Raw genomic sequence first — 21852 nt, forward strand, 5'->3', positions numbered from 1 at the left:
GGGGAAACGTTAGCCGTAACCCCAGGGGTGCCCAGCCCCAGGAGGAAACGATTTCTCGTTGTTGGAATTTGGGGATTTTTTTTTTCCTGAAAATCGAGTTTTATTTAGATTCCTCGATTAAACATACAGAAATGATCCCGCCGCGCGTCGGAAAAGCAGAGGAGCGGCCAGCTCCCTCCCCTCCGAGGAGCGGACCCCTCCGACGGGAACCCGCTCCCGCCTGACGAGCGGCCCCGCCGCAGCCGCACAGGCGCTCCCGCCGCCGCCCGGCCCCACGGGCCCCAGCGCCGCTGGGCACGGGCAGCACCGGGAGCCGCGGTTGCCGCTCGGGGGGCGGCGGGGCCCGCGGGTGTGTCGGGATTCTGCCGCGCAGCCCGGCGAGGCCGTCCGCACCGGCGGAGCGGGCTCCCGGCGCCGCTCCGCAGCACCGCCCGCCCGGCGGCAACGCTGGCGCCGAGGGCTCGCCGGGCCGGGCCGGGCCGGGCCGCTGCCGCTGGTCCCTCCTGCCAGGCTAGCGAGGGCCGTCAGCGCTGGCCCGGTGCCCCCGGCCGGGCCGCCCCACGCACCTGCCTGTTTGCGGGAGAACGAGCGGAAAGTTGGGGGTCGCCTCGTCCCTTCCCGTCCCTCCGACGCACCGCCCCGTCCGCGCCCGTGGGGGAGAGACCGCTCTCCGGAGAGGGTCTCTGCGGGAGAGCGTTCCGCCAGCGGGGACAGCCCTCGGGACCGGCAGCGCCCGGCACCCCCCGCGCCCCCGGGGCACCTGACGTGTCGCGGCGCGGGGAAGGCCACCGACGCGGGCACGGCCTCCGCCGCGTCGGCCCAGCCCGCTCCCCGGCAGCGGCGGAGCCGGGGGGCCCCGCTAGCACCCCCGGCGCTTCGCGGGGACTCGGGGGCTGCGGACCCCCGAGGCCGCGGCGGGGCCCCCGAAGGGCCGGGCGGGAGCGCGGGCGGTTCGGGCCCGGGTGGGGAGCGCCGCCGCCCCCTCCCGCGGCCGTCGGCGGGGCCGGTGCGGCGGCCCCGCAGATGAAAGGCTGCGCCCCGCGCCGGCAGGTCCCGTCCCCCCCCCCGTCCCCCCCCCCGCGGGTGCACATGTCAGAGTTCACAGACCTGGCTGCTGCCTTTACAACACTGAGCTGTAAAAGAGCGGATATTAAACCCGTATAATGGATCCAACTCCAAGGAGAGGTTAAATTTCCCAGTGAAACGAAGGTATTTGCCCTGCAATGGGAAAAGACCCCCCCATGCCCCCGGGCTGGGAAACCCGCGGAGCCGTCAGAGCCTGGCGGTAAACTCTGCCCCCAGCCCCGCACCTGGCAGCGGCCGCCGCGGGGACACATGTGCGCGCCACGCCGCTGCCAGCCGGGGCCCGGCCGCCCCGTCGAGTCCCTGCCCGCGCCTGCGGGAGAGCGAGCAGGGCGGGCGGGGGGGGCGAGCTGGGCGGGAGCCAGAGCGCACCAGTTTGGTCCGAACTGGATCCGGAGCCCGGAGACCCGACCCCGGCGTCCGCCTCTGCTGCCCTCGAGCTCAGCCCGCCTGCCCGGGGTCCCGGGCGCGATGGCCGCTCGCCGGGCCGGGCCTTGCGGCTCGGAGCAGGGGGTCGGGGCGGGGGCGGCCGCGCTGCTCTGGGCCCGGGCCAGGGACGGGGCTGCGCTGGTGACACGGGCCGCGCCCGGACGCGGGGCTGGGGAAGGTGGGTGGAGGAGGCCGGAGGGGCGAGGGCCGAGCCGGGCAGCGGCAGACGGGGCGCCCGGTGCGCGCCCCAGCCCAGCCCTCTCCGCGGGCGCGGCCCTTGCGCGTCGTGCCCGGCGCCGGGCGAGCCGCTGGCCCGCGGCGAGAGGGAGGACAGCGCGGAGCCGCGCCTGCCGCCGCAGGAGGGACCGGGCGGCGGCGCGGCAGCGCCCCGGGGCAGCGCGGCCCCGACGGGGCCCTGGTGCCGAGGCCCTTCCCGCGGCTGCCTCGGCCCTCGGGCGGGCGCGGGGTCCGAGAGCTCCGGTCCCCGGGGCCGCACGGCGAGGTGCTCCGCCGGCGGAGGGGGACGCGGAGCCCGAGTCTGTCTGCCGCGCTGCCCTCAAAAATCCACTTAGCAGAGATGAAGGCGCATGCAAATGCGTGGCGCCTCCTTGCTTGTGCCTTTAATCATGGTAAATTGACTCTAGTTCCTTCAGGCCCCCCGAAAACGCTCACAGCGCGCACCGCACCGCGGCGGAGCTGGAACTCCCAGCGCGCCGCGCACTCGCACACGCACCCGCCGCCCCCCCCCGGGGCTTTCTGGCGGCTCCGGCGTTCCGCCCGATCCAGCTTTCTCAGCAATTTTCCTACCCAAAAGCTGCCGTGGAGGGAACAGCGCGCAGAGATAGCATCAGGCTGCCTATATCAAAGAGACCCTGCTTAATTAAAATACCGGCTCGGTGTTCGCCGCCTTCCACGCGGCGCGGCCTCCGACCGCGGCCTGCCGGCCCGCTCCCCCCGGGACGGCGCGGGGGTTCCCCGGCTCGGGAGTCGAGCCCTCTGGGCGCAGACCCCACGGTTCCAGCCCACCCACCACCCACCCACCGCCGGGCACCTCGGCGGCCCCGGACCGGACCGGTCACCTGCTCCATGAGGCTGCGGGGCGCGCAGGGACACCCCCCCCCAACGGGTCCGGGGCGCAGCCGGTCCGGCGGACAGGCCGGTCCCCGGGGGGCCGGCTGAGAGGCGCGGGGAGGCTCCGCGTGGTTCAGGGCAAGCGTTTGTTTGCGCTACTGAGCAACAGCCCGATAATTTATTGTTATTGTTATTAGTAACTACACTTTGCAGCTCGCTTACATTTATCCTTCCGAGGAAGGGAGAGCGGGCTGCATCAGTCATCGCCGGGCGCCCGGCGGCGGCTCTTCCCGCGCAGGGCCCCGCTCCGCCGCGGCTCCCGGTGCGGCTGCCCCAGCCGGGCGCTCGGTGGGAGCCGCGGGCTGCGGAGCCGTTCTGGGGAGCGCCCGGTACGCGGGAGCGGGAGCTCCGCGGGTCGCGGGCAACGAGGCCGCCCGAGGGGCTCCCGCAGGTCTCCGTCCCGGTGGCTGCACCCGCGACAAGCTCATCCCCGGCCGCCGTGCAGCCGCGCCGCTGCCCCCGCGCTCCGCGGGCAGCGATGCTTCGACGTCGGCCGCAGGCGGGCGGGGAAGGCCGGGGCTCCGCGGAGTCCAGCTGCGGGTGGAGAAAAACAGGACAGAGTGAGACGGTGCCCCCGTGGATGCTCCGCGCCCCCCCGCGGACCGGGTCCGGCGGCCGCGCACACCGCGGCGGGAGGCCGGTCCTCCCCGTCAAGGGGCGGGCAGCGCGGCGGCTCCCCGCGGGGCAGCACCCGGCACGGCCGGCCCCGCTGCCGCCGGCCCCGGCTGACCCCGGCCCCGCTCCCGGCCCCGCCGCGCCCGCGGGAGCCCCGGCCGTGCCGCCGCACGCCGGCAGGGGGCAGGCTGCGCCCGAGGCCCCGCCGCACCGGGCACCGGGCCGGGCCCGCCGGGCCGCGCCGTCTGCGCCGCCCCCCCGGTCGGGCAGCACCCCCGCACCCCACAGCGCGCCTCGCCGGCCCGCGAGCCCCGCACCACGCAGCAAACACCGCAGCCTGCGGAGCGCCCGCCTTCCCACCCCGCGGAGTGCGGACACGGCGCCCCGCGCAGCACCGGGCAGCGCTCGGTGCGGTCCACCCCGGGAGAGCCGCAGCCGGTGGCTGCCCGCACGCCGGAGCCAGACATGCACAGGCGCGGGCAGAGACGGGGCAGCAGGACGGCAGACACCCCCCCCCCCCGCCCCCCGGGGACCGCACGCTCACGCAGAGAAAGCGGGGAGCTGCTCCGTTCCCGCTGTGGAGCCGCCCGGGGCCCCCGCTGCCCCGCGCAGCCACCGAGCGAGGCGGTTCCGTCACGCTCGCAGCTGCAGACCCACCGAGAAGGGGGCTCCGCCGCCGCCACCCCCCGCGCTCCCCGTGCCGGTGCACCGGGCGGGACAGACGGGCGCGAGGGGAGCGGGGCGCCTCGTCCCGCCGCCCGCAGCGGGAGCGCTGGGGCGGCCGCGGGGGCTCCGCCGGCGGGAGCAGCCGCCGTTATTTATTCCGGTGCTTCGTTCTTCCCTGCCTTGTTTAGGAAATGCAGAATTGCGACTGGCTGCACTTCCCGCTCGACTCTCAAAATTAAAACAAAACACCTCAAAACAAAAAGATTTGCCTTGCAAATAAATAGAGAATTAGAACCAAGCCACGGGGAGGTGGGGTTGCGTTAGTCTTGGTTTGGTTTTATTTCTGTGATGGTTTTGCGCGTGGGTGTTTTAATTGTATTTTGTTTTTCGTTAAAAGCACTATATAAACCGAATATAACACCTCATCGAATTGTTCTCGGGGTAAGAGGCAGGGATAATAATTATCCGGTGCAGTGTTCGTACACACACATGGCAAGAAGCAACAAATCTTTGGTGTGATATTTGTGAGTAAAAGCCCACGAACAAAGATTGAATTATTGCTGCGGGTGCGAGTTTGGGAGGGTTCCCGCTTCGCTCCCAACTGTCCCGCCGCACAGCCTTGCTTTTTCGTTTTTCTTTTTTCTTTTTTCTTTTTCTTTTTTTTTTTTTAATGAGAAGTTACGAAAACTACTGCGGAAAGAGGGGCTCTAATTTTGCTCGCAATTGTAGAAGATAATTTGACGGAAGCCCTGTGTGATGGAGAACACCGAATCCTTACGCGAAAATAGGAGGGGAACATAAAAAATTAATGTAAACGAGACGCTTTTTCTCCACTGATTGAACTCAGAAATCTAAGCAGCTTTTATCTTGATCTCAGAATTAAATAATCATATATTATTTTTTCAGCATTAGCTACAAAGGTTTTCAGATTTGTACTGTCCAGAACAAAACCCAAATAAGCTCTATTACTGAAAACCCTTTCCAAAATATTTAACTAAAACATAATCACGAATTTCTTTCAGAGATATTTCTGTACGAAAACGTAATAAAAAGAAGGCTTTATCTTAAGACCCAGAAAAAGAAGAATTAAGTAATTCAAGTTAACACTTGTCCTGCTTATTAAATATCAATATTTTGGGAGCATTACAAAATAAACTCCCTTCCTTCGGCAGGGTCACAGCATATCATGGGTCACATTAAGAAACTCCGCACGGAATCCTTTCCGGATTTTTATTTCCTCAGATTTAGATTTTTAACGGTACCGGCAGAAAAACAAAAACGAAAGGAGAGGCGGCGGGGCTGGGGCGCTGCCTCTCGCACGGAGATCGGTGGGTATCGCTTTTCCCGTTTGTTTTGTTTCCCCGGACGGAATCAAAGGGCGCAGTGTGTCGGAGCGCGGCCGCTCCCGCACCGCACGCTGTGTGCGGACACACGCACCGCACACACAAGCGCAGCCTCTCCGCGCCCGATCGCCCCGCGGCTCAGCCCCGCCGCGGTTCAGGGAGCGGGGCCGCCGCCGATCGCTCCCGGGCCGCCGCCGCGGGGTCCCGCAGCCCTCGGGCCACCGCTCGGCGCCGGATGGCCGGTCGCTCCCCCGGGGCCACCGCCCGCCGGGGCCCTCCCTCGCCGGCCGCCCCGCCGCCCCGGTGCGGAACCGCCAAGCAGCGACGGGCGGGCGCGGAGCGACCCCCGCGCCCAGTCCCACGTCCCCGCCGGGGGCCGGTCGCGCCGCCGCCGCCCGCGGGACAGACCCGCGTCCCCGCCGGCTGCCCCGAGGGACACGGTCCCGCCGCCACCTGCCCGCGGCCCGGCGGGGACGCGCGCTGCTACCTACCCCGGGCAGGGCGGGAGCCGGGGACCGCCGTCGGGCCGGGGCCGGCGCGGGGAGCGGAGCGGGGCGGCCGGGGCCCCGCTCCGCCGCGATCCTCGGCGGCCGCGCTCGCTCTGCCCCCCCGGCCCCGGCCCGCTCGGCCGCCCCGGGGTTGCGCGGAGCCCGCCCGCCCCGCGCCCCGGGCGCCGCCGCGCTTCGGGGGCCGCGGGGGCCCGGCGGGGCCAGGGCACTATTTGACGTCGAGGAGACGGATCACCGCGGCGCAGCGATACGGCGCGCACCAATGGAGTTCAAATGTCAGCAAGTTTGAGGAGGGGTGAGGCGCCGGGGGGTGTGTTCCTCCGCCGCGGCCCCTGCTCTAAACGGCGCGGCTCCTCGGGACGCCGCATGGCACATGGGCTGCCGAGCGCCGGGGAAGCCCCGCCGCCCCGCCCGGCCCCGCCGCTCCGCCCGGCCCGGCCCGGCCCGGCCCGGCCCCGGGAGGGCCCTCCGCGGAGGGCGTGGGGCTCCGGCGCTGCCGGCGAGCAGGTGACACCGCGGGCTGCCCTGCGCCGTGTGCGCGGCATGTGCGCGCCCCTGTAGCCCCCATGGGCGGCGGCGCCGGCTCCTGCCTCTGCCCCCCGTCTCTGGAAGTCCAGGCAGGAAACGCTCCTCATGTCTCCCAGATAAAAATAAAAGCGACTCCCTCCTCCCGGCCGCAGAGTACCCCCGAGCTCGGCCAGACGCGGGGCTGAGCCGGCCCCGCCGCCCGGCAGCGCCTCGCCCCCGCCGCCCCGGAGCGCCGGGCCGCGCCGCCCGCCCCATGGACATCGCGACAGGTCCCGAGTCCTTGGAGAGGTGCTTCACGCGGGGCCCGTCGGACTGCTCAAAGATGCTGGACGGTATTAAAATGGAAGACCACCCTCTGCGCTCGGGTCCCGCCACGTTGGGAGTGCTGCTGGGTGAGTTGCCGCTCGCCGCTCGGCCGCGCCGGGGGCCGCCCGCGCTCCGCTCGGTGCCCGGGGCTGCGCTCGGCGGGGCCGGGCCCGGGCTGCCGCCGGGCGCGGGACTCGCTCGCCGGCGCTTGCGGGGCTCGGCGGCGGCCGTCGCGCTCGATGCCGCGGGGGAGAGGGGCCGGGGCTGGGGCGGGGGAGCGGGACCGGGGCAGCGCTTGACGCCGCTCTCTGCCGTTCGCAGGGTCGGAGTGCCAACACCAGGCCGTCTGCGAGGGCTGCCAGCGGCCCATCTCGGACCGGTTCCTGATGCGGGTGAACGAGTCCTCCTGGCACGAGGAGTGCCTGCAGTGCGCGGCGTGTCAGCAAGCCCTCACCACCTCCTGCTACTTCCGGGACCGAAAGCTCTACTGCAAGCAGGACTACCAACAGTAAGAGCGCGGGGCCCGCCGCGGAGCCGCCGCCGCCGCCGGGGACCCCGGCCCGCCGCCGCGCCGCGGGGCTCGGGGCGCACTTCCGAGCGGGCCGATGCCGGAGCCCGGCGGAGCGGGGACACGCCGCGCCGGGGCCCGCGGCTGCGCGGGTGGCGGCCCCGGCGAGCGGGGAGCCCCGGGGCCGGGCGGCGCGACGGGCTGGGGCCGGGCGGCGGCGGGTGCGACCGGAGGAACTTTGAGCCGCAGCGCCGGTCCCGGGCAGGGAGCTGCCCGCCGCTCCGCAGCGCTCGGACCCGCCGCCGGCCGGGACCCTGCGGCGCCGTCGGAGGGGGGCGGCGGCGGGGCGGCCCGTTTCGGCTCGGCCCGGCTCTGCCCCGCTCGGCCCGGCCGCCGCGGCTCGGGCAGCGCCGCGCTCGGAGCCACCCCGCGGGGCCCTTCTGCCCGGGGCCGGCCCCGTCACCCCGCCGCCCGCAGCCCCGCAGCCGCGCCGGGAGCCCCGCGGAGCGGCCCCGGGCGCTGACCTGCCCGCGGAGCGGGACAGCCGATGCCCGGCAGGGCCGTCGGTGCGCTCCCGGTGCCAGCCCGGGCGCGGGGCCGGGCCGTCCCGTCCCGCCCGTCGGGCGCGGAGGGTGCGGTGCCCACGGGGACCGGCGCCGGCCGAGCCTCCGCGGCCGCGGCAGGAGGAACCCGGCGCTGGCTCCGGCCCTCCCGGCCCGGGCGCTGCCCGCGCTTTATTCCGCTTTATCCCCAAATGTCAGGCTTTGTCGGGAGGCGGCCCCCCGCCGCGCCGCGTCCCTGCGCGGAGACAGAGCCCCTGCCCCGCGCCGCGTTTGTCCTCCCCTGCAGAAGCCCACTTCATGCTTGTCACCGAAATTGAGGATCCTTTTTGTGCCGGGAGGGGGGCGAACATGGGCACTTCAATCACTAGGACATAATATGGCTCTGCTAGAAGTCTGGCAACAAACAAAGAACAACAACTATTGGTTTGCATCAACTTTTGTCAGGCATTCAGCAGGCTTCCAGAAAGGCCTGAAGTGGCTTAGTGGCAACAATGTGCATTTCATAGCTACAGCATGAAAATCCATCTCCATGGAAACTGGTAGTAAATGCTAACATGACATGCTGAGTATAAATATTGTTAGGGTTATAACTCTTGTATAAATGGCCCAGATAAATGTCCCCCTGTTTAGGAATTACAACAAAACGTGTTATTTCATACTGCAGCCCTCACCAGCACGCTACCAGAGAGTCTGCCACGGGCCCGGGCGCTTCACACAAAAATAACCCGGAGCTTCCCTGCGCTGGGCCGCTGCGGTCCTGCCCTGGCAGGGGCCGGGGCTGCAGCGTCTTCTGCGTTTTCTCATACCCTTGCATAGGAAGCACATCCACACACTTTGGCTCTTATTCCACGCAAAATAAAATGCCCCGTGGTAGCTATAGCTGTAGATCAGTGAAACTTCTGGCTCTGTGTATCTCTACCTTAGATATTTTTGTTAATTAGGAAAGAATTCAGAAGAGTCTTTAGGCTACCTAAAAAAAGCATTATTTGGCAATGTAAATATTTACATTAATTACAAACAAATATACCCTCTGAGTCCCATCTTTAGTTTCTGTAAAATAAAGGATCACGCTTTGCTATTTAAAAAGCAATATCATGGACTATTGGTTTGTAAAAGCAAAAATACTTTTCTGACTGAAAACAGAAATGTCACCGCTTCAGAACTTTCTGTATTATCAAAGGTGTCCAATTGTATAGGGGGGAAACGGGGTAACCAGGCTGACGAGCAATAAAAAGATATCAACATGTTAGCCTTTGTTGAATCCCAGCACCTAGTGTGACATTACATGGTAACCTGCTGTGTGTGCCCCTAAGGACTGACAGCAGCAGCAGCTCAGGCAAAGGGGAGGGGAGACACGGTAAATCAAAATTTGTTTTCTCTGAAATTTTATTAGCCCGAAAGAGCAAACACACAAAACTACGCGGACGTTGTTGGTGTGCTTTCCCTGTCTGCTGCCTTTTAGACTCAGAGAAATATTCTTTTATGATGGCTGAAGGATAAAAATAGCTATTCATACATGCAGGCAGTTGGGTTTGCGATGCAGCTGATCAGTTTTATCAGTGAGAGTGCGGAGGGAGGAGTGAAGCCATGAGCGAGTTGTGCAGGTCGTCTCCAGCGTGCGGGTACAGCCATCATCCCGTGCTCTAACGTACCGGGATGTGAAATGCCTGTATGCTAAGTAAGCGTGCTTTGGGGCGGTGAGATGGAACGGTATCAGTAAAATCAGATGCTTCTTGTTATCCTGAGTCCTATTTACAGATCTCTGGGAAAAAAAAAAAAAAAGAGGGAGAATAGAGATTACTTAAATATCTTAGTTACTGAAATTTGCTTTAAATAGATTTTTTTTGTACATAGTAATGTAATTTAAAGGTCAGATTTCTCCAGAACTCCCAGGACTATAATCAAGTGCTGCGTGTATATCTTTGGAAAACTGGTGTCTCGTCTTGCTAATGAAAGCAAGCTTCTGATGGGTCAGATATCAGACCTTAAACCTTTCACTGGGTCAGGAATGATTACTGCCCATCCTTGCATGAGGGCATTTCACATTAGGGGGAAGGGTAAAAACATTTTTCTATTTTTTTTTTTTTTTTTAATAAAAACGTTGGCCGTTTGAAGCTACCCCTATGCTTGGAATGTTAGAATAAATCCTGGGGGAGATGGATTAGTGGCCCAAGCACAGTTTGAAGTAGTCAGAGGTGCCTGATAAGTGTAATTCATCACAAGAATATCATCGGTACATCAGTGGGACCAGCATCTAAGCTGTACGTGTATTTTTGACTTTTTTACACAAGAGATTCAACAAATTTTTGCACGATTACATCCTCATCTTTTAATTTAATGCAACGTACTTATTTTGCTAAAATTTAATATTTTGAGGGTCACAGGTACATGTGATTGCAAGGTTCTTAAGGGGAAAAAAACCCAGAGTAGCACAATGGCACCAGGGAGGCTGACTCTCGCAAGCCCAAGCCAAACAGAATCTCTTTGATTTTAATGAGAGCTTTGCCAAATTGCAGGATTGTTGCACATTTGGAACCTTACACTTTTTTTTGTTTAAAAGAAGTTTTCTTTCTGACAAACTGAAACCTTCAGAGTGAATGTTTATCAAAAATGGGGGGGCTGCAGTAGTTGTATTCTGGTTCTTTGCTTAAATGAATTTATTTATTGTACTGCTCATAACAGTGCTTCCTGCTATAAAACATTAATAATTATAAATATTACATTTCTTTTCCCATTTGTATATTTAAAATTTTTTGTGATTGCGCTTTTCTGGTTTGTTTTGATTTCGCTTCTCGGTGTTACGTAACGATTTGCACTAGTTATTGCTGATATTAAAAGAAAAGATATGCTCTGAAAAATCCTGTTTCAGGTTCCATATTTCGTATGTAAGAAATGCATATAATTTGTAGAAAGATCCATGTTCCTATTCTAGCTTTGGAAATGCAGGCTGTAAAAGAGGTCATTTATTCAAGGGATAGCATAGCAAACAATCACAGTTGCTCTTTCATAATTTTTCACTAATGCATTCTAAGTTTTGCTTGGGGTGGGAAAGAGAAATATTTAGGTTTTTGTTAGATTCTTCAAAATATGTCAGGCGTTGTTTTAGCGTTGTTGTTGGATGCTATTAAAAAGGACTTACTGTATATTTCTGTTCTGTCTTTATACTCTTCATCTTTGAGCCCGTTCTGGTCAGTGACCAGGCTCGTTTTTTATGTCCAATCAGCCCGGAGCAGCACGTACCTCGCAGGAAGGAAAGGAAATGCTGCGAAGCCTCGTTGCTGTAGGGAACTGTTACCCTCCCCGGATTCTGGGAATTCTTTCACATGAGTATAATGCTGAGGCTGATGTTTCCCAGTTCAGTTGCGTTTTATATTTGAAATAAGACAAAAGCTTCCCGTTGGTAAATGTCTCTTATTTTTGTGAATGTTATTTTTCTTGCAGAGGGGGCGAGCGCGTGTCTGTCGTGAGCACGGGCTGTGGAATGTAGGCAGGATCCGTGGTGCCAGAGGTGACTCGAGCTCCCAGATGCTGCCGCGTGCAGAACGGGCAATGGCTATTCGCTAACAGGAAGATTTTATTTGTTTTCAGTTTTAGTTTTTTTTTTTTTTTTTTTTTAACTGAGGAGCACCAGACGTGTTGTTACGCTCATCAGTGCAATCGTTCATCATGTGGACTCGGGAAAATTGTGTAGAGCCGTGGTGTCCCCCTGCGCTTCGCTGGCCTCTGGCGTCAGGCTGGCACTGGTCCCCGTGCCTGTGTCATTGGGAAACAGCGTAAAAGTGATTGAAACTTAGGGATGAGGAGTAGCCTAAGCACATGCCCAGGACATGGAGTAATGATTAAAGTTATGTCATCCACTAAAAATGCTTTTAAAAGTCGCTGAAGTACTCTGGCATTTTTGCTGAAAATCCAACCAGCCCCGCGCCCTCGGACACATCAGCCCTGTTAAAAATCCTCTGTACGACCAGGCTTTCGTAGCGCCTCGAAACAATCCCGAAAGCGGGAGCGTTGAGGAAACGCAGCGGTTATTTCTGCCGGTGACGTCAGCAGAGTGGCCCCGGCGGGGCCGAGCCCCCGCAGTGCCCCGGTGTCAGCGGGGGTCGGTGGCGGCGGCGCGGGGGCTGCGGGGCAGGTAACGGCGCGGCCGCGGGAGCCGCCGCCACCGGCCCGGAGCTGAGTCAATACGAGTGGGGCGCTGCGGGGGGAACATGTTTTGGGAATTTGGGGAGACATTTTGGTTTTCTGCTACAATCATGGTAACCTTATCGGACAAAATAATTGCGATGGTAATAGGTAATTTGCACTAATTCGTGGTAGAAAATGATAGGGAGGATCTGTCTGCGATGTAGGCAATATGCAGTTAGATTAATAGGAGTATAATTTATAATGCTTAACTACCGACCTGAGAAAAAATAACTAATAAATATGAAATATACTGCAAAAATTTCTTAACTGAAATATATAACAAATGGGAACATTTTGTATTCTGTTTAGAAATCACGTCTATTATTTTTTGGCCTAAACTTTTGAACTAGTTCAAAGGCATACGTCACACCTCTTCAACTATCAATAATATATCATGAGAAAATAGCTGGATTATAATGTCTCTTTCTAGACTAATTATGTGATTAGTGTATTTCAGTTGTAAATATACAACCCTCCTGCTTGTCTCTGTTGTGGGACAGCCTATAAAGCGTGGTACGTCTTAAAATGCTTTCTGCTCTGGTGAACTGGGAAAGGTGGGCACGTATTTAGGAACAACTAGAGGCTGCTTAATTTAGCCAGATAGCTGGGAAGAAATATTCGGGAGGAAAAGGAGCGTGCTCTTCGCAATGCAGCTGTGATTTTTATTTTTCACTCCAGACAGAATTCAGATTTGTACTAAATCTGCTGCGTCTTGTTGTAGCAGGAGTTGATTTCATTTTATTTAATATCTCCTTCTGTGGGGACGCAGGGTGCAGCAGCGGCGGTCGGTGGCCAGTGGGAGGGTGGGTTCCCGCACCCCAGTGGCGGTTGGGTGCGGGGGGGCGGGCCCCCCCCAGCCCCACACAGGCCGAGCCCCACGCGGGGGCACAGGCTCGTAACCCTCCTGCCCCCCGCACGCATGCAGGGCAGCCCCCGGGCGCTTGCTGACATGCTGGGGGGGGGGAACTTGGGGGGAAAGAGAGGGATCAGTGAAGTACTTCATTTTTCTTATCAGTGCCGGGCCAAGCGCAGGCGGGTGCGTTTTCCGTCTGTTTGCCCCGCGCTCCTGGCGCTGCTCCGTTCTCGGGGCAGTTTCAGAAGAATGTGGTGTGTAAATATAACGGCAATATTTTGTGATAACATTAGAAAGGGATTTTCTACTGCTTGGGCTGGCTTGGACCATCTCACCAGTTCCGTAAAACGCAGATTCACAAAAAGGCTGTGAATTTTAAACCCCACTGAGGCGGAAAAAGACCATTACAGTGTCCTCTGTAAAGGGGGTGCTAGTTCAAACGACGTCCTTGCAGAAAAGCCAGGGATAAATGCTTCTCTTTGACTACGTTTTTTTCCCCCCACATGATATGTCATGTTATTGCTCAAGTGAGGTAAGAAAGCAAGCGAGTAAATAAATAAAACTGTGAAGTGAATTGTACAGTAATCTCCAGTAAAGGTAAACAAAGCAGGTATTGCTCTTGGAAGGTTTCGTGTGGTGGAAAGGTTTTTTTGGCATGGTTTGGGGATGATTGCATTACTCACGAGGCAAAGATTGACTCATAATGAAATGACAGTTTCTTGTTCGTTACAAAATATAAAAACTCCACATTTGTTCTGAAACAAAGAATAAGGTTAGTTATAAGTAACAATGTGACGTGAACCTTGACAGCTGAGTCTCTAGCAGCCAAATAATGAAATTAGAGGAGTTACTTAGGATTTAGGTGGGTGCAATTAAGAAGAGAAATTTCCTTTCTTTAAGTGAATTGGAATAAATATATCAAGTGGGCAGAGAATGATTATTGAATATGTGCCTTCCAGACTACGTAATTGTGATATGCTATATCTAAAGCTATGAATTAAAACTGATTTTTTTTTTTTATAAAAAAGTATTAGAATTATTTTTAGAAAGCAGAGGCGTTTTCTGAGCTAAGATACTTTAAAAAAATGTAACAGGGGGATAAGATTATTTTGCAGCAGTGGGAGCTTTAACAGCACTGGTAACATTTAGGGAAGGAGATGCCACTTTTCTCCATTTTTAACTAAGTAAAAAAATAAGTGAACAACTTCATATCTAATTTAAAATAAATGTTGAAAGTGAAGATAGACTTCTGAGTTTGAGAACAGAGGCCATCAGAGAGAAAAAAATGACAAAACTTGTAAAGTGAGCTCACTTTTGGTTTTAAATGTAATGCTCTTCGGTGTTTATAACTGCGTGCTATATAGATCTAAATCTCGCATGCCTTGTTCAGGCAAATTATCCACTGTTTCTAGATGCCTCTATAAATTCAACATAAAATTAAAACGGATATTTGATTATTATTTTTTTTTTTAAATACTGACCTTACGTTTACTTTAAGCTCCTGGACTTGCTGTGGCTAGACTGATGTTCCTCAGATGAAACCGTGTCTTACTTTTGTTTTGCTCCGTGGTGTGCCTGCAGTTGCTCTGAGCTTACCTTGACCGACTCGCCCAGTGGCCCCAAGCGTCGCGGTGGGGGCCCGGGAGCAGCCCCTGGCCCCAGCGGGTGCTGTGAAAGGTGGGGACAAGTTCCCGCGGAGGGAGGGGTGGGGGGCGCGGACGGGGCTCCTGCTCCCCGGGCCTGGGCAGGCTGTTCTCAAACAGCCATTTTGCAAAATAGGCTCTGGTTGTTCCCAAACACCTTACTGATAGCAAATATTTCCTCCTTTTATATGCCCAACGCATGCATACACAGAGTACGTGTGTTGCCATCACCCTTTATTGGACGCTGAATATACCTTATAAGTAGAAAGCACCATGTGTGGCATATTATGCAATTTTAATGCAGATTATGTAGAAGCAAAACCCTTACAATGAAGTACCATGTATGGAACATTACGTATCCGCTGTCCCAAGGTAAAACATCCGGATTGGTGTCACCAGGGGAGCCCAGGGGCTGTCCCACCAACTTTTGGAGTGAGCTGGAGACGCAGCGGCTGAGCCAGACCCGCCTGCGTCTGCTCATCGCCCCGCTCCAGGAGCTGGGGGATTTCACTCGCCTTTCAAAAACTATTTGCCCGTGGGCAACTGAACCGGTAGACGTTTGCAAGATTGCGTTACAGTAAAGGAATGGTTAATTTGATTAATTCCAGTTTGTTATTTTGTTGGTTTTGAAATTTTACAGTGATCTTCTTCATAGATACTGCAGCACTGCTACGGCATAAATTGATTAAATGCCCTTAATATCAACATGGGAACTTTTTAGGGGTTTGTACTCTGATGCTCCTGTAACATGCCAATACATTTACAGAGAACACTTGTCGTGGAGGTCATTTGCTTTGCTTCCAAAACATCATATTTTTTTTAATATGCACAAAATCTTCCTTTGCAAATGTTGACATGAACTTGTGAACATGCAATTCCTATTGACTTCAATGAGAGCCATCCTCGCTCATCAAAGGATAGAATTTGGCTCTTGATTTTACTGCAATCAGTGTATTATTTATAATGTACAGGAGTGCACGTGTACTCTCCCAGTAAGAGCTAATGGAATTTATGTGCACATGCTGAGGACCAAATCCTCCCGGTAGCTGTTTGGGAGTTTGCTTTCATGTGTTTGTTCCTTCGTGTAACGTGAATCACCGTTCACTGACGGCAAAAACAACAAAAAAACAAAACCAAAAAAAGAATAATAGTCTACATCAAGAATATATTTTTTGCAGTTGTTACTTTTATTATAGGTTTTTATGATGAAAAGAAGTAGTAGTTGAATTTGCAGAAGAAAATATTGTTTTAAAGCATTTCTAATTACAGCCAGTGGTTGCTCGTTCTCTTGGACTGATAGAAACATCAGTGCTTCTTACAGTAGTTTTCCTTAGGAGCGGAGCAGTGGTGCATTCCTGCCTGTTAGCGAGGGAGCAGGTTTGTGATCGGCTGCGGGGATGGCGTTTGCTCTCCGGAGGGGGCTCGGCAGAGCGCTGGCACCGCCCGCTGCCACAGCTGGAGCTGGGGTCACTGGGAGCTCCGCGGCACTGGACCCTTGGGCTGCAGCATGGTACCTGCCAAAACTCATTAGCGAGAAAGGTTACAGTTCTCATTAGCATCCACTCCACAGAGCGGTTGTTTTCAACCTGTGGGATCCTGTCCTTTGACACAAGCAGCTTGCCTACAGCCAGCGTTCTCCTGTCACCTGATAGAGCTGTTCGTGCAGCTTCCCAATCAAAGCGGCGTCTCTGGTTCCTCGTTCTCTCTCTTATGTCACAACTCTAATCCAGTTTTGGAGGAGGAGGTCACGCGGGTGCACTTGCCGAGGTTTCTTTTGACAACACATGTGAAATGAGACAAGTATTTAATTCTGTATGGTACAAAGTGGTTTATTAGCAAATCACAATAAAGCACTGTAGGAAATCATGAAACTAAGACAAACAAAGCAAACCAAAACCCTGAGACGATGGCAGAAGAGGCGAGCTACCTTCAGTTAGGGGGATGCTTCGGTACGTAAGGTCCCAGCTGTAGGTGACAGTCTGGTAGCCCCAGCATTACTCATGAATCTTCGGGATCTTGTGCAGACACCTCTTTGCAGCTGAGGATCTGTGCTACGCCAGCGCCAGTGCAGCAGCCCCTCAGCGATTCACTCCAGTGGTAGATCCTGGACGGGAGCAGGCCACCCTGCCTGGCTCCTGGGCCCCACCGTCAGCTTTTCGGGAGCCGCAGGAGAGGTAGGAGGTGCTGGAGGGAGCTGAGGGAAGGGGGTGATTGAGGGGGCGAGGGGTGACCAAGCTCCCAGGGTCCCACTGCGGCAGCACGGGATGGAGCCAGCTGGGCACTTGGCTCTGGTTCCACCTTGGTTATGACTTCCAGCAGCGGGGATCTGGGTTCCCTGATCCGTCCTCCCCGCCAGCGTGGGGACGTTGGCGCTGCTGGCGAGCGCACGCAGCTCAACGCCGTGCGCTGGCTCCTCCTGGCCGTGCGGGTGAGCCGGGGCTCCCTGCCTGCGTGGGTGGGCTCGCGCGGGTTATCTGTGCAGCGGGGTCTGCCCGGGCATCGGGGGGCTTGTATTTCTGACCTTCCGGAGAGAGAGAGATGATCCTCCCTCTTCCTCCCCTGCTATCAATAACCGTGGTTTGCAGACCAAGTACGCGCTCCGTGAAGGCTCCAAGGTGCAGGCAGGCTCGAGTCAGTACCTAGCTGTTACAATTTCAGAGAGAAATCTTCAGATTACCGGTGCACACAGGGGGCTGTGAGTGCTCGCGGAGGTTCTTGCTGTACCTGTCACCGGTGCCGGGAGCACTCCCTGTACCAAGGAGCTGGTGCTGCCAGGTCACGGGCCCTGTTGGGGGCCTGAGCCGGCAAATCCCTGCTCCCAGGGCTCCCATGAGTAATGCCATGGAAGCCAATTTCCCTGGCGTGCAGAGGCTTGTGGTGTCACGCAAGGTCAGTTTACTTACCTGACAGCAGCGTCTTGAGAGAACTCGGTGGAGCTGCTCGCTGAGGTTTTTGGGGATGGGGCTCTTCGTAGGCAAAACCCAGCCTAAATAGAAGTCGCAGTTTAACACTGAGTTGTCTTCTCAGTTGGATCTTGGCATGGGCTTCATCTGATGACAAGAGAAGTTTGACATGTGGAGCGTACCCCTGTGGGTCAGCTCACACGGGGGTTGATGCAGGCGTGGTGGGGCCCTGTGTGAACGTCAGCGCCGGCGGCTTCCTTTGTTAAGCATCCTGACAAAGCCAAGCATGTGCTCCCCACTCCGCTGGTGGCTCTGTGGTCCTCTGCAAGCCACTTGGCTTATGACTGTACTGGGGAAAAGCAAATGTTGTATTTCGAGTGCTTCCAGTCACCTTCTGATCATTAATAATTAGAGTCCAGGGTGAGAAAGGAAGAGGGATGAGAGAGAAAGAAAGGAACGGTGAGCCAGACCTACCTCTCTGCAGAGGCCAACGCAAAGCCAGTCTGCCCTGAGCCCCAGTGAACGAGTTTTGCGTGTTTTGTGCAGCTCTCTGGAAATCTTAAGAGAAAATGTTTTTCTGAAGGGATTCTATTGATACTAATTTTATTACATGTCAGTCTGGGTTTTATTACATGCAAACAGTCACACAGGCTCAGCACCTCTTCTTTGTAACGGTGACAGAGGGGATGAAGGAAGGCTCAGTGACATTCCCGGGACCGGAGCCATACAGGGAGAACCCCCAAGCTACCCTGCCAGTAGAATTTGCGTTTGCGCCTGGGAAGGGGGAAGTGCAGCGGCTCTGGGATTGCTGCCAGCGCTGCAGGCGAGGGTGCAGACCCTGCCTGGGGGGCAGCAGGGCACCCAGTGCCATCTCGCCCTGCTGGGGCTCAGCAGCAGCTGCTGACATCCCCAGCACACGCTGGCGAGACTGGCGTGACCCTGCCCGTGTCTCTGGGGTGCAGGTCTGACGCTGGCCCAGCCCGGTGCGGTGGTGGCTCTTGGCTCTGCCGCTGTCAGGGTGCCCTCTTCCCGCTCTGCCCTCGCGGGGAGCGGAGGAGAAGATGGGCAGCAGCACCCGCTCTGCCGTCGCTGTGGTGCCTGTGGCTGCTGGAGGCTCTTGGACTGCTGCCGGCATTGGCGGGTCCTGTCCCGCTCCCGCAGGCTCCGGCTCGGTGAGCGTCTGCCCTGCCATCGGAGGGCGCAGCGACAAGCGTGGGCCTGGGTGCTCTTGCCCCCTGAGCTGGCTGGGAAGCCTTGCTGCAGTGCCCGGGGCAGGGGGAGGCTGCACCGATGGCCTCAGCCACCCAGATTTCCATAGCCCAGTTCTCCCTGAGGTCTATGGAGGAAGAGCTCCCGTGTTCCGGGCATCACTTTGCCCGGGGCCATGCTACTCTTCTAAGGATTCCCCTTCTTGTCAGCCAAACATGCCGAAGCCTTGCAGTGTCTGGATACTTTCTCACTTTTATTTATTTACGCACACATATGAGAAATTATTTACTTCATTGCTTCATTTACCAACATTTTCCCAAGCTGCAAGAAGCTGCCCGCACGTTTTCCCGTTGCAAGCCGTGAGCGGGTGGCAGTAAGAGTGTCGTAGCCGTGTGCTGTTTGTGCTTACCCTGGCATTCGCATGAGCACTGATGCTCGCAGCAGATATTACAGTGTCCTCCGTGTGCCTTTTGGCTCGTGTGTGTGTAAAAAGAAAAGTAATGCTGTGTTTTTTTTACAGCTGGGACACAGTGTAGTACAAAAACCGGGTTATTGTAAAGAGCAATTTATGAAACGTTACAAAAGTACAAATGGAGTAAAATTATTTGAGGGAATAAATGGCATGTGGAATGTTGCAGCGATACTATCTCTACTTGGTATTGTTGGTTTGAACCTGCCGGGCTTGGTGGTTGGAGCTGCAACAAACAAGTGATTCAGCCCATGGGAGCAGAAAGCATTAGAACTGACAGGCACGTCGTTAGTGGAGGAGCAGGAGGAATCCCACTGCTGGGGACGCCACGGCAGCGCCGTGTCCCGGTGCGCCTGGCAGAGCTGCCGTGGGAGAACGTTGCACGGAGGAGGCGGAGTTGGTATTTCAGCGGCAGCTTTCCATCGTGTCCTGCGCGGGGCTGGGGGGACATGCGTGGCCTTTGCGGGGTCCCTGGGCTCCTGGGTGGGTGTTCCGAGCCTGAGGGAGCCGGCGGTGCCCTGGGGGTGTCTGGCTCCTGCCAGCCCAGTCCTTAGAGCCGGGCTGCCTCGGCCTCGCCACCCATGCCCGGGCCAGTTCCCCAGCATGGTTTTGTGGGTGTGGAATAAATTAGCCTTGATGGCGCCTGCATTAATTTGATGTGGGAGAATCCCCAGAGATTTCAGGGCAATTACAGGGAGAGCAGCCTTGCCCAGCGCAGCATCCTCCCCTTGCAGCCGCCGGTGCCCGCGGAGGAGATGGCAGGACTCGGGGATGCAGCGCCGTCACCCCGGTGGTGCCCGCTCCCTGTGCCGCCCGCCTGCAGCATCCCTGGCAGCAGAGGCCAGAGGAGGGGGATCTGTGGTCCCACGAGCCACCGCGCTCCGCGGCTGGCCCAGCGCGATGGGACCGAGCGTTGGGCGGTAGAGGAGCTCACTGGGCTGATCCCTGTCTTACAGAAAGGTTGGAAAACGAGCCCAAGGCAAGCAAGCTGTCTTCATTTCATACATGTCCTGTGAATATTGGTTGTCTAGCATAATTGAAGCCTGTTCCATTTGTGGCTTTTTTCTTACTTAAAAATTCAGCTCATATTTTGGCAGGGGTTTGTCTGAGCGCGTAGCGGATACATTCAATGACAAGAGCTATAACATTCAATTTGTTGGATGCCACAATTAAACCTCAGCTTTTTCACCCAGCCATCTGAAAGCCAATTGCGAGTTGTCAGTCAAGCAAGAATACACACAAACAAGGGCAGTACATAGCCCCGGATCCTAACAATGTGATTTTCATCGCCTTACCAGTCTTTGGGGAGTCTTCAGCTTCCATCTGGAAGTACCTTCAACCCTTTCCAGCTACGGATCTTGAAATAGCTAGAACAGAGAGAAAACCAAAATTACATGGAGTTTATTGCCATTTCAGAAGGAAAAAAGTGTTTGAAAAAGTTTATTCAGGAAGCCAGGGGAAGTTAAGTGGGAGACATTTGCCATTTCATCAGTCTGTTGGTGATAGCCATTCATGTCATAAATGGCTTGTGTCATTTGATGCCAAAAATAACACAATTTTCCTCCCCAAAGGCCTATAGGGTTTTTTTGCAATAAATGTTTATTTGTTAATAATATACTTTAAACAGCCCAGTCTTGACCTCAAGTCTCCAAAAGAATCCATCTTCTCTCTGAAAAATCCTACAAAGTTTGTGTAATTTTTTCTGGGAAGGTGTAATTGATGGCGCAGTGAAGGGTAGTGTGTTTGCTTTAACTACTGCAGCTGCGTGGATTAACTGTTTATAAGGGCCTACTGTGCTTTGAATGGCTACTTTCTTAGATTTCAAGCTTTAGTTGACAGCACTTCCTAATGGTTTCTTGGATTTGCTTAAGTTCGATCAGTAAAAACAAATTTCTGCGCTTAGCTCACCCATTGTTCTTTCCTCGTTGCTGCTTTGAAAGGTTTTAAACATTCGTTTTTAGGAGTTTGGTTTCATTGATTAGCCCGCGCCCTGCGGCGTTGCCAATGGAGGTGGCCAGGAGAACTACCTGCCGGAGCCGAGCGGGGCCATCGTGTGCCACGTCTCCTGTTGGCTTCAGAAAAAACGTAAAGGAGGTTTGGGTGCGTAGCAAATAACCTGTATGCAGATATTTTTGACAGCCTTTCTCAATTTAGTAATTGGAGTCCCTGGAGTCTAACGCAGAACTGACAGGTATGAAATATGTGTGATTAAATATTTGAAAATGTAAGGAAGGATTTTGTAAATATGCGTAATATAGAAACCGTTGTTTTGAGAGAAAATAGTAAGTCAGGTAATTCATCTATAATATGTTGCACTGTTTTGAAATAGCTTTCCCGAAAGCTGGAGTTCGATTTCCACGGGCAAAGCGTTTGTGGAATGCCAGGGGCATGTGGCCGACCGCCGGTAATGTAACAATTGTCTTTTCACTAAATCACCGACTACCACCGATTTAACCAATGTTAAATCACATTTTTCAGCTGCTTTTGTTCTGCCATCAACCCCTCTGATCCTTCTCTCTTAGGATTTTTCATGCGTACTTTTACTAAAAAAGCAAAGTATTAAGACATTTGTCAGAATTTTTTTGTTAATCCTTAAATGAAAACGTGGTTTTCTTGAAGAACTCTGGAAGACTTATTTTCTTTAAGATCATCTGAGTTATGGGAGAGAATTACACGTTTAATTTCTCAAAGCATTTCAGCTTAAAGTGCTAGTTTGTTCTCAGTCAGGCAGGCACTTGGATGAAATAAGGAACAGTATGTGTAAAATGAATGGAATTCATTTTTTCTTTAAACATTTCACGTTTGTGGAGCTAAATTATTTGGATAATATGCACACTCGGGTACTTTGGGTAAAACTTATTTTAGTGGGACTCTGTGGCACTAAATGGCAGTAGTCATTTACTGGGAAT

The 21852-nt window shown here is 55.9% G+C and overlaps 1 protein-coding gene across 2 annotated transcripts in view; it reads left to right on the forward strand.

Annotated features, from left to right (window-relative positions):
* The first annotated feature begins 6557 nt into the window (after positions 1-6557).
* LMX1B (LIM homeobox transcription factor 1 beta) overlaps positions 6558-21852 on the forward strand; it is a 96061-nt gene continuing 80766 nt past the window's right edge. For both annotated transcript variants that reach the window (XM_054220763.1, XM_054220764.1), the window contains exons 1-2: positions 6558-6696; positions 6932-7118. In XM_054220763.1, the coding sequence (XP_054076738.1) occupies positions 6558-6696; positions 6932-7118 (326 nt within the window). The remainder of the gene's footprint in view (positions 6697-6931; positions 7119-21852) is intronic.

This window comes from Rissa tridactyla, chromosome 14, assembly GCF_028500815.1.
Source record: "Rissa tridactyla isolate bRisTri1 chromosome 14, bRisTri1.patW.cur.20221130, whole genome shotgun sequence".
NCBI classification, from domain to species: domain Eukaryota; kingdom Metazoa; phylum Chordata; class Aves; order Charadriiformes; family Laridae; genus Rissa; species Rissa tridactyla.